Genomic DNA, 14,462 nt, shown 5'->3' on the forward strand with positions numbered 1-14,462 from the left:
CAGAATAAAACAGAAAACAACCTATCCAAAAAGGATTCGGGATCAACTTTTCGATTTGAAATCAGTTAGTTTCTTATCTTTAAAATCAGTCAAATCGTTATTTCTTTAGTTAAAGATTAACGTGACATGACGAAGTGACGAGTCAATTAAATAAGCAGAAAACAAATCTATTATCCAACCACATTATTATGTCACGTTATCACATGGTAAGTTTGATAATATCTGTAATGAATGTCATGTATTTTTAGTCAAAATATTGACATTGTCCCTTTCCATTTATGGACATAGAAATTTAATTTGAGAATGCACTTTTGTAACAAATACAACAAATATCTACGCGTGTGTATTCTGAACATTTATTGTTACGTGACAAAACATAATCAGTTTCCTTGATATATATACGTATTTACACATATATCTGTCCAAATGAAACTTGGAAAAGAAGGGTAGAAAAGGAAACACAAAACTGTGGGTAATCAAAATCTTTGTTGCTTTGAAGACTACACAAAACAATGTTGCTTTCCTTGAGGTAGGCTTTAAGGACTTTACAATATTGTGCCCATATGTACAATCACCAAAATGCCCCCACACATACTCATTAATAGAGTCAAGGAGACACATTTAATTGACCACATCTACCCTTCTCCTTTCATATAGCCAAATTTTAACCTCAACCCAAATGTTTCCCATTGAGGGTAAAAACATGTCACAAATCACACTTGTATCTACCATAAGAATGCAATATCTTTGAAGGGTATGTTTGTCAATCTTTATTCTACATGGTATATTATGCATGAAACACAGTCTTCTATGATTGTATACTGTAATCCTTGAAATACGTTTTATATAGATTTGCTAACGAATAGATTGTATCTAAAAGAGTTGGCATACAACAAATCACGTAAACATACGTCATATGAAAAACAGTAAAAATATATGTTGATCTATATATTCATCAGAAGAATCATCATAAATGACAACAATTAAAACTTAAATTAATGATTGTGAAACTGACCTCACATGGTAGTAACATTCATTCAATACGGAGGAAATCAGAATTTTACATGAATATCATATACCTACATAAAGAAACAGAATAACGCTACAGTGAACCTAATATACTTTATCTAACAGTCGTTAAAACTATATCTCATAAATCAAGATTTTCATTATTTATATACCAACGTGACGTTGCTAATTTATTGAGAATAAAAAAAATAAAACCTGATATTGTCATTTATAAATCAGACATTCAAATAATAATGTAACAAACCAATCAACTTCAAAAATATGTAATATCATATTTGTACACATTTATTTACTTTTTGGTCCCACCTATTAAATTCACCATATGTTTCCTTTCCTCTATTGGATTCATATTCCCTTTTTATTTATCCTATCAATTAAAATATAACTCTTTTACGCGCTTAAAAAATATAATATTTTAATTCATTTGTTTTCTTATTTTAATCAAATCTACAAATATAATAATATTATCAAAGTCATATTTTACAAGCGTAAACGATTTTAGGGGCTGTTTATCAAACACTTACTTGGTAAACGTTTAACTGTAAAATTATATATTATCATTTACTTACCGGATAAGATTTTAGTTAACAAAAACGATATCTTATACAACAATTTACCCGGTAAAAACTAACCATGGTAAGAGTCATCGCTCACATTTATGGGTAAAACTCTTGGACCTTGTCTCGTTCTTATCGAGTAAGATTTTTGGTCCTTACTATATTCATCCCGTAAGATAATATAACTTAGTAAACGTAAGGCCGCGACGTTTCTTAAGACATGACTTATAACGACAAATCTTTATATCATATAAATTATTATACATATAAAAACATATATTTCAAGTATATCATAATATATTATTTCTTAAATCATGTTAAATATTAGTTTTTATTTATATAAAAAATTATCATCAAAATTGTAATAGCCATCACACTACCCCCATGTACCCCCACCCCACCCCTCACCTCACCTCCCTCCATTTATACACCTTCATACCACTCTTTCCAACTACTCTCTCTCTCTACATCTCTCTTTCTCTCTCTAGTTTTTACTTTATGGGGTTTTTGTGGCTATTTTCAGTTGTTTTCATACTCACTGGACCATCAGTGAGCAATGGTGGCTACTGGCCACCTTCACCTGGGTTCTACCCAAGCTCAAAGTTCAGGTCCATGACCTTTAACCAAGGCTTCAGAAACCTTTGGGGTCCCAACCACCAGACCATCAACAACAATGCCCTAGCCATCTGGCTCGACCGTACATCAGGTCTCTTTAATTTCCCATATTTTCATTTTATTTACTTTCAATAATTAATTTTTTTTTAAAAATTCAATACTTACCGGAAACTTGAACATTTTCTTGATCACTACAGGAAGCGGGTTCAAGTCGGTGAAACCCTTCCGATCCGGCTACTTCGGAGCATCCATCAAACTTCAACCGGGTTATACTGCTGGAGTCATAACAGCATTCTACGTGAGCATACATACATATACTTATATATATATGGTTACATATACATACATACGTGTATATATATACATATATAATCATTGCATATATCATATTGGTACAAACTGTTAGAGCTCATGGTACAACACTTTGTTCCATCCCTAATACTTTTCTACTTATCGACGATACGTCACATCCTTAACTTTTTCCTTTTTATAAGCTTTTTGTTTTGGATCCAAAAGACGCGGTTAGTATGGGTCGTTCCAAACATAAAACGAGCAACCAATCGTATTGCATGGTCCGAAAGAGTAAAATACACGTTCGGGAATTGTGTCATTAGGGTTTGTAGAATCTATACGTACCGACCGATAGAAATTGACATTCTTTTCTACAAAGTTCGGAATAATAAAAAGATTCTATTCGCTTATAACATAATAATCTTATAATACTTTTATTAATACATTTAAAAAAAATACTTAATAGCCGTTTACCAAAAACTTACTCAATAAGTGCTTACCGGCAAAATTTGACAATATTATTTACTTATCGGGTAAGATTTTAGTCCATCAAAACAACATCATATGCAATATTTGCCCGATAAGGTCTTACCATGATAAGAAGTGTCGTCTTCACTTACTGGGTAAGACTCTTGTTTCTTGTCTCGTTCTTACCGGGTAAGATTATTGGTCCTTGCCACATTCATCTGGTAAGGTAATGTAACATGATAAGTGCTTACATGAGTAATAGCTGTTAATCAAATATTTAAACATGATTTTAGAAACAATCATTTGTGACCACCAACAATCATTCAAATGATGGTTTAAATATGAATTATGACACAAAACCCCAAAATTAAATACATTGTCTTGGAGTATACATAGATTCTTCTTGTTTTTCACTTTAAATATTGAACCTTTTTTATAACAGATCTTTTTTAATTAAGCTGGATATACAACTCGTTGTACGAAAGATTAACTAGCTTCGTCTGGGTTCAGATATATTTCACCTATATTATTACATTTCCTGATACAGGGACCCACAAATCCAAAAAAATCTGATAACATATTTACGAACATCTATTTTCAAGATATTAATATTGTCAATCTCACCAAAGAGTATTTGACCTAACAGTATCGTAGTTTTTGGCCTCCTAGGAGGTCAGAGGTTCAAATCTCACTAAATGTAAGAAAAGTGTGTGAGTTTATTTGTTGCATTTGCCAGTGTGAATTGTAAATGCAGCTATCAAACAATGAAGCACATCCAGGGTTCCATGATGAAGTGGACATAGAATTCCTTGGAACAACATTTGGGAAACCATACACATTGCAAACAAATGTGTACATAAGAGGAAGCGGAGATGGCAAGATTATTGGAAGAGAGATGAAATTCCATTTATGGTTTGACCCCACCAAAAATTTTCATCACTATGCAATCTTGTGGACCCCTTCTCATATCATGTAAGTTTTCTTACTTTTAATTATTATATTTTATTTATTATATTATATTATATAATTTGTCAAACATATGCAAACTATGACTATGTTTGATAAAATAAATGATAAACTAGTCATGTTTGATAAAAACTAGCTGATAAATTATGATATGACAAAGTGTCTTGAAAAGATCTGTTGTATGCAATTCTGACATATGACCATTATTGGGGAAAATGAAAAGTTATTGACACGTCATTTCAAGTTGATTTTTAAGACTCTGTACCAGATGTTTTTTTTCTTCTTCAATGAACTTAGAAGAATAAGGTATCATATGGTTACCGGACATGGTTTGTAAGTTCTAACAAATTCTTTGGGTGAATGATTTTGTAGATTTTTTGTTGACGATGTGCCGATTAGAAGGTATCTAAGGAAAAGTGCGGCAACGTTTCCGTTAAGGCCAATGTGGTTATACGGCTCCATTTGGGACGCGTCCTCTTGGGCCACTGAAGACGGTAAATACAAAGCCGACTATAGGTACCAACCATTCGTTGGAAGGTTCACCAACTTCAAAGCATCGGGTTGCTCTGCCTACTCAGCACCACGGTGCCACCCTGTGACCGCCTCCCCAGGACGGTCCGGGAGGCTTAGCAGGAGGCAGACTACGGTCATGAAATGGGTACAAAGCCGTTACATGGTTTATAACTATTGCTGGGACAACAAAAGGGACCATTCCTTGACACCAGAATGCTGGAAATAAGTGATTGGACCATTTTACCCCCCATACAACTTAAGGGCACATGGGTCTTTTGTAGCCTTTAAGTGAAGGGCACTTTTTTTTAGGGTCCTTTTTTTCTATAGGGTGTGTTGAGATGGGTCCACAAAGGTTGGTTCAGCATCCAAAGCCCTCTGGAACAGCAAACAGCTTTTTATTGTGTGGTATTTTTTATGATTTAAGGAGGGGTGGGGATTTAAAAAATCACATAAATTGTAATTTTTATCATCGATTTATCGTATTTCAATATAATAAAAAGTATACGTGTTTTCCGATAATCATATCATTGATACATGACTTCTAATATCATGTACCAGCTAAGTTTAGATAGTTGATACAGTACTATCAACCAATTAGTTTGGTAATTGGTACGGTTTGTACATGAATTTGTTAGTTTGTCTTGGTATAAAATTGATATCCGTAGTAATCAATATGGAGCTTTGGGTTCTTTCTCGTCTTTCTTGAAGGTGGTTTTTGTCGGCTTCACAGGAGGTAGTTGTTGAGGTTGTTTCTTATTATCTTCATTGTTGTTAGATTGGATGGTATTGTCGTTGTCATTGGTCTTTTTAGCTGCCGGAGAAATAAGTTCCACTTTTTCTTAGTTTTTTTTCTTGGCCTTCTGCCGGAGTTTGTTGTTTTTGCGGTTTTTGCCGGCTTCTAAGGAGGTGGAAGTATGATTCGATGAAAATGTCTTTTAGATTTCCATAGCGGACGCAATATTTTCCGGCGGAGAAGACAATCATGGAATCTGTAACCTGAAATAGATAATAATATATTTATCGATGAAATTTAAAAACATTTCTTCCAAAACTACCCTTCCCTTGATTTCAAATTCAAAATTCTCTTTGATTCATATCAACCGTTAATCATAACAATGGATGATCTAGATGAGTTTGTGTTGTTTGCAACCTTTGGATTTTATATACGTGTGTGTATGTATATATATATAGGGGCTTAATCAAATTAGAACTGTTTTGTTTGTGATAATCGTGAGATCCAATCTCAACCAATCATTTTAATATATTAATTATTCTTTTTAAATTAATGTAAAAGGGCATGTTAGTAAATTACTAAATTTAGATTAAATATTTATTTATTTATTTCATATGTTTCAAACTTCCGATTAAATTTGATTTTACATTCCTAAATTACTACATGAAACCACAATCTTTTGTGTAGCACATGAAACCACAATCTTTTTTACCACAATGTAACACAACACTTTGTGTTACCTAATACATTATTGGTATTATAACACCTTGTCCCGCATCAGTAACTATTGGAATTTGTAGCCCCTTATGACTTATGAGTTTTTGGTTGTAGGCTACCAAAGAATTCTCACAAATGGGTTTAGTGGTTTGGAGGTTGTCATGTATGGTTTGCTACCAAAGAATTTTCACCATGGGTTTAGTGGTTTGGGTAGCACATGAAACCACAATCTTTTTTACCACAATGTAACACAACATGTTCAACCAAAGCCTACAAATTGTTTTCCACCTCTTCTCGCACAACCAACAGGATCTTTTGTGTTTTTTGTTTTAATTTGATGAAATGTAATTTTAGAAGATTAACGGATTTCTGGGGCACTCAAAATAGTCTCATTAAATTAAAAAAAATTGACCCTTTTGCCCTTATTTACATACTCACATTAAATATTGGAGAATTATTTTTGGAATTTCAGTAATTAATTTTTCTTTTATTTTCAACCATTGATTATTAATTTGTGTGGTTGAGATTGGATCTCACGGTTATCTTAAACAACTTAGTTCTTCCTTGAATGAACCCCTATATATAATGTTTGTTTCACAATGTGAATATTTTCTTTTATGTTTTTGTGAAATAAAAAAAGTTTCACATTGTGAACCGAATACACATGAAAAAAAAACACATTGTGAAACAAATATATGTTGATCAATATATTAAATTTTAGCCTTATATGAGAAAAGAATATGTGAAACAATACCTTATGATAATAATTCTCACAATTATTACAATATATTGGGGTTCTCATATGGTTATATATAGGGCTGTATTCAAATAAGAACATATCAAAACAAGAAAACACGAGAACATATATATCACAAATAATTATATTTATGTATATATATACATATTAATACATAATGATATCGTTAATATGTTTTTACATGGTTATGGCAATACATGGTTCTAACATTAAATCTTTTGTAAACAAACCGTTGTAATATTTAATATCAAACTATTTTTATTTTCTTATTATACAAATTATGGAATGAAGTTTTCAATACATGACAATAACGAAACAGAGTTGGGTTTCCGGTTTAAAAGGAAGTTATGGTGAGAAACGTAAGAAAAGATCTTCATTCATGGATCAATCATAATTGAATGCCAACACTAATGAGATGCACCGAAATGTATCGAATCAAATTTCCTTCTAAAACACAATTCATAAGTAGGCATGAGATTAAAAGTGGTCAGATATCTTCTTAAATAACTTTCTTTTTCACATGATTATATTTATTGAACATGTATGTTTTCATGATTAAAGTCAAGGAATAGAAATCATATAATATAGAAGGCAATTGAAGTTGTTTGAAAAAGGTTAAATAGGCCAACAAAGTGTAAAAATACCATTCAACCTTAAAAGTCAATGTCATACCAAATTTGGCAAAAAAGATGGAGAAAGGTGAAATGATCTTTAATTCGAATTTAAATCGAAAATCTTTAAGTGAAAAATAATATAAAGTTCTAGTGATAAAATATAAAAAGCAAATTTAAATTTCATTTTGCACTTAAATTTTTAGAAATAGGCATAAAAAATTTCTTTTGTAGAGCTCATACAAACCAACCACACCTGCCTCAACGACACTCACCCTTGTCATTGACCACCTTAGGCAGTGGCGGATCCAGGATTTTGGTCTAGTGGGGGCACCTTTAAGGTAGCTTAAACACCCACAAAGTCGTCCGATGTGTTTTTAGCCTTATTCCACCATTCCAAGAGATTTTTGAAGTTTTTTGGATTATTTCGAGGGATTTTTTAAGGGTTTTTTTTTTTTTTTTATCAATTTCGAGGAACTTTTCAGTTTTTTGGTTGATTTTAAGATACTTTCTTTAGTTGGTGGGGGCCTAACAAGAATTTACGGAGGAAAACCATGGTAGAAAGTAAAAAAAACAACTTTTACCCTTAGAAAATTCATTTTTTTAATTTTTTAATGGGGGCCTTTCCCCCCACCTTTTACAAGGTAGATCCGCCCCTGACCTTAGGGTCCCTTGCCTCATACCCACATCGCCCCTCCCCACCGTCTGCTCCTACTAACAATGTTGCCTTTCCCCGACACCGACTATACCCATCCTTGCCACCCCTTGGTCTTCCCCTCTTTCTCGACGACCTACCTCTCTCTGGGATCGCTCTTCGCTTGTCAACTTCTTCTACCATCTCGACTCTTGTTGTCGGTGAAACAACTCTCTCTGCCTGAATTTGGTGGAAATGACATCCTTCGAAGTTTTTATTCATCATTGAATTTGAAACTTTTTGTAAATTAATATTGGGCCTACTGTGTATGAATGTAGAAAGAGATTTTACTGGGAATTTCAAAAGAGAACAAAAGTTGAACCTACTATGGTCCCTAAATAATAAAGAATGATGGGGCCATTGATACAGAGCTCTTTGAACTATTTGAAGGTGTAATGTAGTCTTGAAACAAGTGGATATGGTAAGGTCAAGTCCAAATCTCCCCTACCCTCTTTTTTGGGCATATTGCATCTTCTATTTTAGAATACGTGTGTTAAAACACATGATGAATACGACTCTCTGAAATAAAAGTGATAATGTGGGACACTGTTATATCACTCACACTTATTTCACTAAACCAAAGCCTTCTTGCATCACGTTAACACCATGGACAAGGACGTATTGGTCAAAAAAAAAGCTTGATGAGACTGCTCGTGTCTTATTTTGTGAACAATCTGGATGTGTCAATGCAAATAGAGGTTCTAATGGTTATTTTATGCTACTCTACTCATACATGTATAACGAACTTGGTGAGAGTTATTAATTAATTATTATACGTCATAATCTCTTATTTTATATATAAGCAGTGTAAAAAAAATGATATGATCATTTTGTATACTAATACAAAATGTAAAAAACCATCGATGTGAGCTCAACATGCATTTCACTAGGAAAGGTTCATAACTCTAGTTTTCTTTCGACCACATGGTAAAAAGAGTGGTCTTTTGAATGATTATATTCCAAAAGTTGCAAGTGTTGATAAAATGCTTATGACTACAGATGTCACTTCGAACAATAATAACAACATGTGTGTGTGTGTGTGTGTATATATATATATATAGGTGTAGGTTCAAACGAGAACATCTCAATTTTGTAAAAACCCAAGAACACATTTATCACATGTGATGATAAACGTCAGGGGATGTGGTCTAGCTCATGCCAAAGGTTGTTTGCGCCTCTGATTTAATATCACATATGATAGATTATAGTATTACATCAAGAACACTTTCATCACATATGGTAATACATGTAATATGGCCTAGTTGTGTGCGGACGACTTGCCTCGCGATCTAGGTCGTGCCAAAGATCGTCTGCATCTCCGTATCTAGTATCACATACGATGGAATATTGCATCATATGAGATTCACTATAGTAAAAGGATATTTATGTTTTCGTAAAATAAATGTGTTCTTGTTTGAACTCCCCTCTGTCCCTATACATAGATATGATTGAAGGACAAGTAAGGTTGTAAATAATAGAATGAAATTGGGACTGAATGGAGTGGTTAAGATATCATATCAGCCATTCAGCCATTCAATTATATGATGAAGGTGTAAATGGAATTAATGGATGTGGACCATGTGGATGCAGCAGAGTCATGTCCAAAATGTACATCAGTATTATATATATGGTTGGATACCATGTCTATCATCATATGTCAAGTGGACCTCAATTTTACCTTGTGAAAAGTATACTTGTTCTAAGCAGCATGGCCATTTTCAAATATTAATTGTTATCTATTAAATATAATATATAATTTTTTTAAATAAGTATTATATTTTTTTTATGAATAAAATATTTATTCTAAAAAAGAATTCAGATTTATTTAAGAAATATGTTACTCTATAATATTTAATTTATATATAATTTAATAAGAGTAAAAAATCTTGAAAGGTTTTTTAAAGAGAAGGATGAAAAACGTAACTTGAATGGAATATGAATAACCAGGAGTACGTCAAAAATACAGGGTTTATTTAACTTGTAAAGATTCAAGTCTCCGATGTCTCTCCGTCATCAGTAGCTAAAACCAAAAAATGGAGGCAATTACTATAAAAAAATATAGAAGGTTCTTTTTTATTTACATTTATGTCATGTAATTAAAATGACGTGTTATTCATGTCACCTTATTTAAGCTATATAAGCAAAAAAAAAAAAAGGATGGGAATAATTGTTTAAACGGTAACAACTAACAAGTTATCTATTGTTATAATTGATAGATTTTTCAAAATAGAATGCCGTGATAAAGAATATTTTAAAAATATATTATTTAAATTATATTAAATTTTTTGTAAAAATAGATTTATATTTGAGGGTCACGCATTTATCTTTTAAAAATATTCGTCATATGATTACTGAATGACTTGATTGGTAATTAGAAGTAGAATAAATTACATTTTTGGTCCTTCTATTTTGTAAAAAAATTCAAAAATGGTTTATGTGCTTCAAGAAGTCCATAAATAGTCATGCATTTTTCCTTGAAAATAGTCCCTAATACCAAAATTATTAAAAATGTTTTTTAAGTTAGGAGCATTTTGGTCTTTTTATTCATTTTTGCAATTTTAGCCTTATATTCATAGTCTTATCTGAAACAACTTATATTTTTCTACAAAAGCACTTATTAACTTATTATAAGTCAGAAGAGTTTAACTTCTTCAAAAACTCCTTATTTCTGGTTTGACATTGGTATAAATTATTTATCCAAACACTCAAAAATGCTTATTACCGATGACACACCGAAATAAGTCAATAAATTGTTTTTATAAGCAATCCCAAACACCCCTTGGTCTTGGGAAAAAATGGACTTAACTACACAAACGTGTTTAAGATGATGAGGAATCAATCTCCTTAAACCTAACATACACATGCTCCCACTGCCAATGCACCCAAAACTGATCATGTTATAACAGATTGTGTGACATTTCATCAAACACTTGATGCACATTCCCTCAAAACAAAACCATCATGATTTATTACTTTCAGATATTTTATCAAACACTATATAAGCATAATCATAATACCCGCCCCTTTAAAAAATATCGTCGCATTCCAACGAATTTATGTCTCTTGTTGCCATTTCACGAGCATACTCGATGTTTGATGTACACACCTGAATGAATGAATATGTAATGAAGGAAGTGGGTCGAAACCCCATCTCCGCTTATCTTCTAAAATCAGTAGCTCAAACCCAGTTGAAGACCAAGTGCCGCATGTACCACAAACAATGTCATAATCCCGCTCCCTAAGATCCCATGAACATTTCGTAGCCCCGGATTTCCCTGAATTTTAATCAAATTACCAAACGTAAATAAATCACCAATAACCATTTATTGTAAATGGGTGAAGCATTACACATAGTATCGTATGTATCCTACCCCAAGTCATAAATGATGAATTAAAAATGCTCCCATCAAATTGCTTTTAGTGCTCGTTTTAAATCCGTCATTCAGGTTAGTTAATTTGACGGAATCTAAACGAAAACAGTTGAATTGATATGATAATGGAAGTACGGGTATGTAACTGATAAATCTTTGCTATAGAATAGGGGTTACCTCGAATAATGTGGGCAATGCTGTTTGTATGGCCAAAAGGGTTAGACCGATCAACCCTGTCACGGCATGAGGACTACAAGAAACCAAATAAAATGTTGGATTCTAAGTTTAACATATAAATTTTCAGTAATAATCCTTTAATATATAAAGTAACATGGGAAAGTTCGTTTAAACCAACTATTTATTATGAATATACTTTAATATTTAATAATATTATTCATCATGAATATCATGGATTTTCATATCATGAATAATTCCTCAAATGAAAGTCGAGAGCAAGTTATAATTATACCATGTGAACGAAAATGCATTTTACAACATACAACATTTTATGCATGTCTTACAATTATTACCTTTCAAAAATCGGCCTATCGGAAGTAAGAAGAGAGGTTACTCCTCCGGTGGCTCCGAGCGCAAAGAAGAAGAACATCCCGGCTAGGAGTTTAGGATGCAAGTCTTTCGCCATCGCCTTCTCCTCCTAAATTCATTTAATATAAATCAGTAATTATACTTCACGAAACCTAATAACGGATTAAAGAAACATTGCATTTCTAAACAAACATTTATTTGTACAGTTTCTTTCATTTTCAATCCTTGAGGTTTCATTGTAAACCTTTTCATGTAACACACAAAATGAAGAGAACCTATGTAAGTTTGATAAGATTCTTACCACATCATCAGAGAACCGAATGCGAAAACCTAAATAAGTCCCGTATCCGCCCATGGCAAAGAGCACGACTGCCTACAAGATGACAAGAACGATTATAAAATGTCTCCAGTTTTTCCCAAATCAATCCAAGTGAGTTTTAGAGCAAAAAAAAAAAGAAGTTTTTATTCTCTAAAATCGATAGTATAGATACCATGTTGCCGGGGTGGCCCCAATGGACAAGCCATCCTGGGAGATCAAAAGATTTCACGAGCTCAACGAAAGGTCCAAATAGCGATCTTACGGTTCCAGCTGAAAATCAAGCATTGGCAACATTTAACATATATGACACAAAGACTACTAATCCATACTATTTTAGCAAAGTCGCTCCAACTCTTTACCAACGGAGCTACAAACACGAAGGCCTATTAGTGTATACTATTGGCTCGCCTTGCTATTTGATTTACACGAGCTTCAGGTCTCAAAGACAATTGTATACTTTTGTTATATCAAATATTCAAATAAAAAGGTTTTCAGGTTCCTACACACAGGGGCGGATCTAGTCCTTAAGGACCGGTTTGTCCCCCAATTAAAGACCAAAAACGTTTACCGGTTTGCCCCCCAGTTAAAGACCAAAAACGTTTATTGATTAGCTTAAATTTTCTATTTTTACTCTCGTCTTACATGGTTTCCTCCCAGTCCCATATGGCCATATGCTTGCCTCCCCCAAGTCCCATCCAACATCCCCCACCCAATTAATATCTTGGATCCGCCACTGCCCTATACATATAACATCATCTTCATTTATCGGAACTACCTAACATGTGAATTTGAAACAAAACTAAACGAATAAAATGTTAATCGATCAAACTGGTGACAACTTAATTTGGTGATTAACATGATGTAATTGTTGTTATTTAAGAGTATCATAAACCATAAATCAATAGAAATATGAAGATAGAGTTGTATATTGATCTATTTGGCTACATTCATTGTGTTAGGTTAAAAGAGAATCGTAGAAAATAGATATAAACACAATTGAAGTTTCATAATGATACATATATATATATATTATGTTTTGAATTTAATCAAACTATTTTGATTTAAACAATGAATTGTTTCATATAAATGAGGATCCACGAGATAATTAAGATGATTGTGATCGATAAATGAATTGAATGGAAGAAAGAAGATAGTAGGACGAATGAGGTACCTCCAGGAAGGGCAGCAAGCAGAAGAAGAGGGAGAGGAGAGAATGAGTATACCACAGTTTCACTCTCCTTCACCATCTCTTCTTCTTCTTCCATTTCCATTTGAATGGGGGTTTTGAGGGCAAAAGCTGTAAGAAAACCCCGATTCCTGCTGCTTCTGCTTGTGGTGCGTGAGAGTGAAGCAGAGGAAGGTGTAATTACTGGAACAGGAACAGGAACAGGAAGAGGAATAAAAGGAGATAAGCATGTAGAGGTAGGTCTGTGAAATGAAGCACTCAACATCATCGCCATTTTCAAAAATCACGACACTGTGTGTTGGTGGGTGAAATGGAAGGAAGGAGAAGGCAAAGGCAAAGGCAAAGAGAGAGACACGTTTAAGGCGATTTGATTAAAAAAGGTTGTTGGGTAACGTGTTCTCAACACGCTCTTTCTTTCAACCCCAACTATTATCGTTTTACTTTTTTTAACAGCCAACAATATCAAATCTTCACATCAATGCTTGGATTCTATTTTTAATATTTTTATTTTTTATTTTAAAGGTTCTGAGATTAATTATATTAATATATTATTTATGTATTTATTATGCCAACAAACTTCTAATATTTAATTAATAAAAATAATATTTCTCTAGTTCTCGACATGAATGATTCTTTAAATTTGGAAATTTTGTCCCCTTTTTTTCAAAATGAGAGACTTTTGAGGGATCTCTTATGCTGTGCTTTCTGAGTTTTCGTTACGAAGGAAAGTAGGGGGAAAAAGTTGCATTCTCGATTTCTTTAAGATATGAAAAGAAAAGAAAATAATGTTGATTTTTCTCTTAAAACTTTCCTCTTAGATGTGAAAGAAAATGGAAGGAAAGATTATATAAATAATTATTTATAATTTATAGAATTTCAATTACATATCTACCCATTAACTACAAGTTATTGAAAGATAAATAAGGATATATTTGTAAAAACATTTTTTTTCCCTTTTCCTTCTCTCTCAATAATACAAATAAAAAAAATCTTCCATTTCTTATCTTCTAGAATTTGAGAACGCAACGTTAAATCAAAAAGACTAAGGGATTGTTTACCAAATTACTTGAATAAACGTTTACCAAGTTA

General features: G+C 32.7%; 2 protein-coding genes across 2 annotated transcripts; one reads left to right on the forward strand and one right to left on the reverse strand.

Moving 5' to 3' along the window:
• The first annotated feature begins 2,084 nt into the window (after positions 1-2,084).
• On the forward strand, positions 2,085-4,846 carry LOC112521868 (probable xyloglucan endotransglucosylase/hydrolase protein 32). The gene is made up of 4 exons (XM_025130862.1): positions 2,085-2,292; positions 2,399-2,499; positions 3,715-3,932; positions 4,299-4,846. Exons 1-4 carry the CDS (start codon positions 2,085-2,087, stop codon positions 4,663-4,665), a joined length of 894 nt encoding a protein of 297 aa, XP_024986630.1. The 3' UTR covers positions 4,666-4,846.
• A 6,054-nt stretch (positions 4,847-10,900) lies between these two features.
• LOC112521670 lies at positions 10,901-13,754 on the reverse strand. The gene is made up of 6 exons (XM_025130661.1): positions 13,359-13,754; positions 12,360-12,457; positions 12,170-12,241; positions 11,853-11,977; positions 11,500-11,572; positions 10,901-11,226 (listed from the first exon to the last, which is right to left on the reverse strand). The coding sequence occupies exons 1-6, from the start codon at positions 13,645-13,647 to the stop codon at positions 11,122-11,124; spliced, it is 762 nt and encodes a 253-aa protein (XP_024986429.1). The 5' UTR covers positions 13,648-13,754; the 3' UTR covers positions 10,901-11,121.
• Positions 13,755-14,462: the final 708 nt, after the last annotated feature.

This window comes from Cynara cardunculus (genome assembly GCF_001531365.2).
Source record: "Cynara cardunculus var. scolymus isolate 2C chromosome LG 11, CcrdV1, whole genome shotgun sequence".
In the NCBI taxonomy this organism is placed as follows: Eukaryota; Viridiplantae; Streptophyta; class Magnoliopsida; order Asterales; family Asteraceae; genus Cynara; species Cynara cardunculus.

Bases quoted from the DNA above. Each gene is read 5' to 3' on its own strand.
- LOC112521868 (XM_025130862.1), top strand. From the start codon at position 2,085: ATGGGGTTTTTGTGGCTATTTTCAGTTGTTTTCATACTCACTGGACCA. The intron at 2,293-2,398 runs GTCTCTTTAATT...TGATCACTACAG, and splicing joins CTGGCTCGACCGTACATCAG to GAAGCGGGTTCAAGTCGGTG. The intron at 2,500-3,714 runs GTGAGCATACAT...TTGTAAATGCAG, and splicing joins GAGTCATAACAGCATTCTAC to CTATCAAACAATGAAGCACA.
- LOC112521670 (XM_025130661.1), bottom strand. From the start codon at position 13,647: ATGGCGATGATGTTGAGTGCTTCATTTCACAGACCTACCTCTACATGC. The intron at 12,242-12,359 runs GTATCTATACTA...GTCATCTTGTAG, and splicing joins GGGGCCACCCCGGCAACATG to GCAGTCGTGCTCTTTGCCAT. The intron at 11,573-11,852 runs GTAATAATTGTA...GGTTTCTTGTAG, and splicing joins GATAGGCCGATTTTTGAAAG to TCCTCATGCCGTGACAGGGT.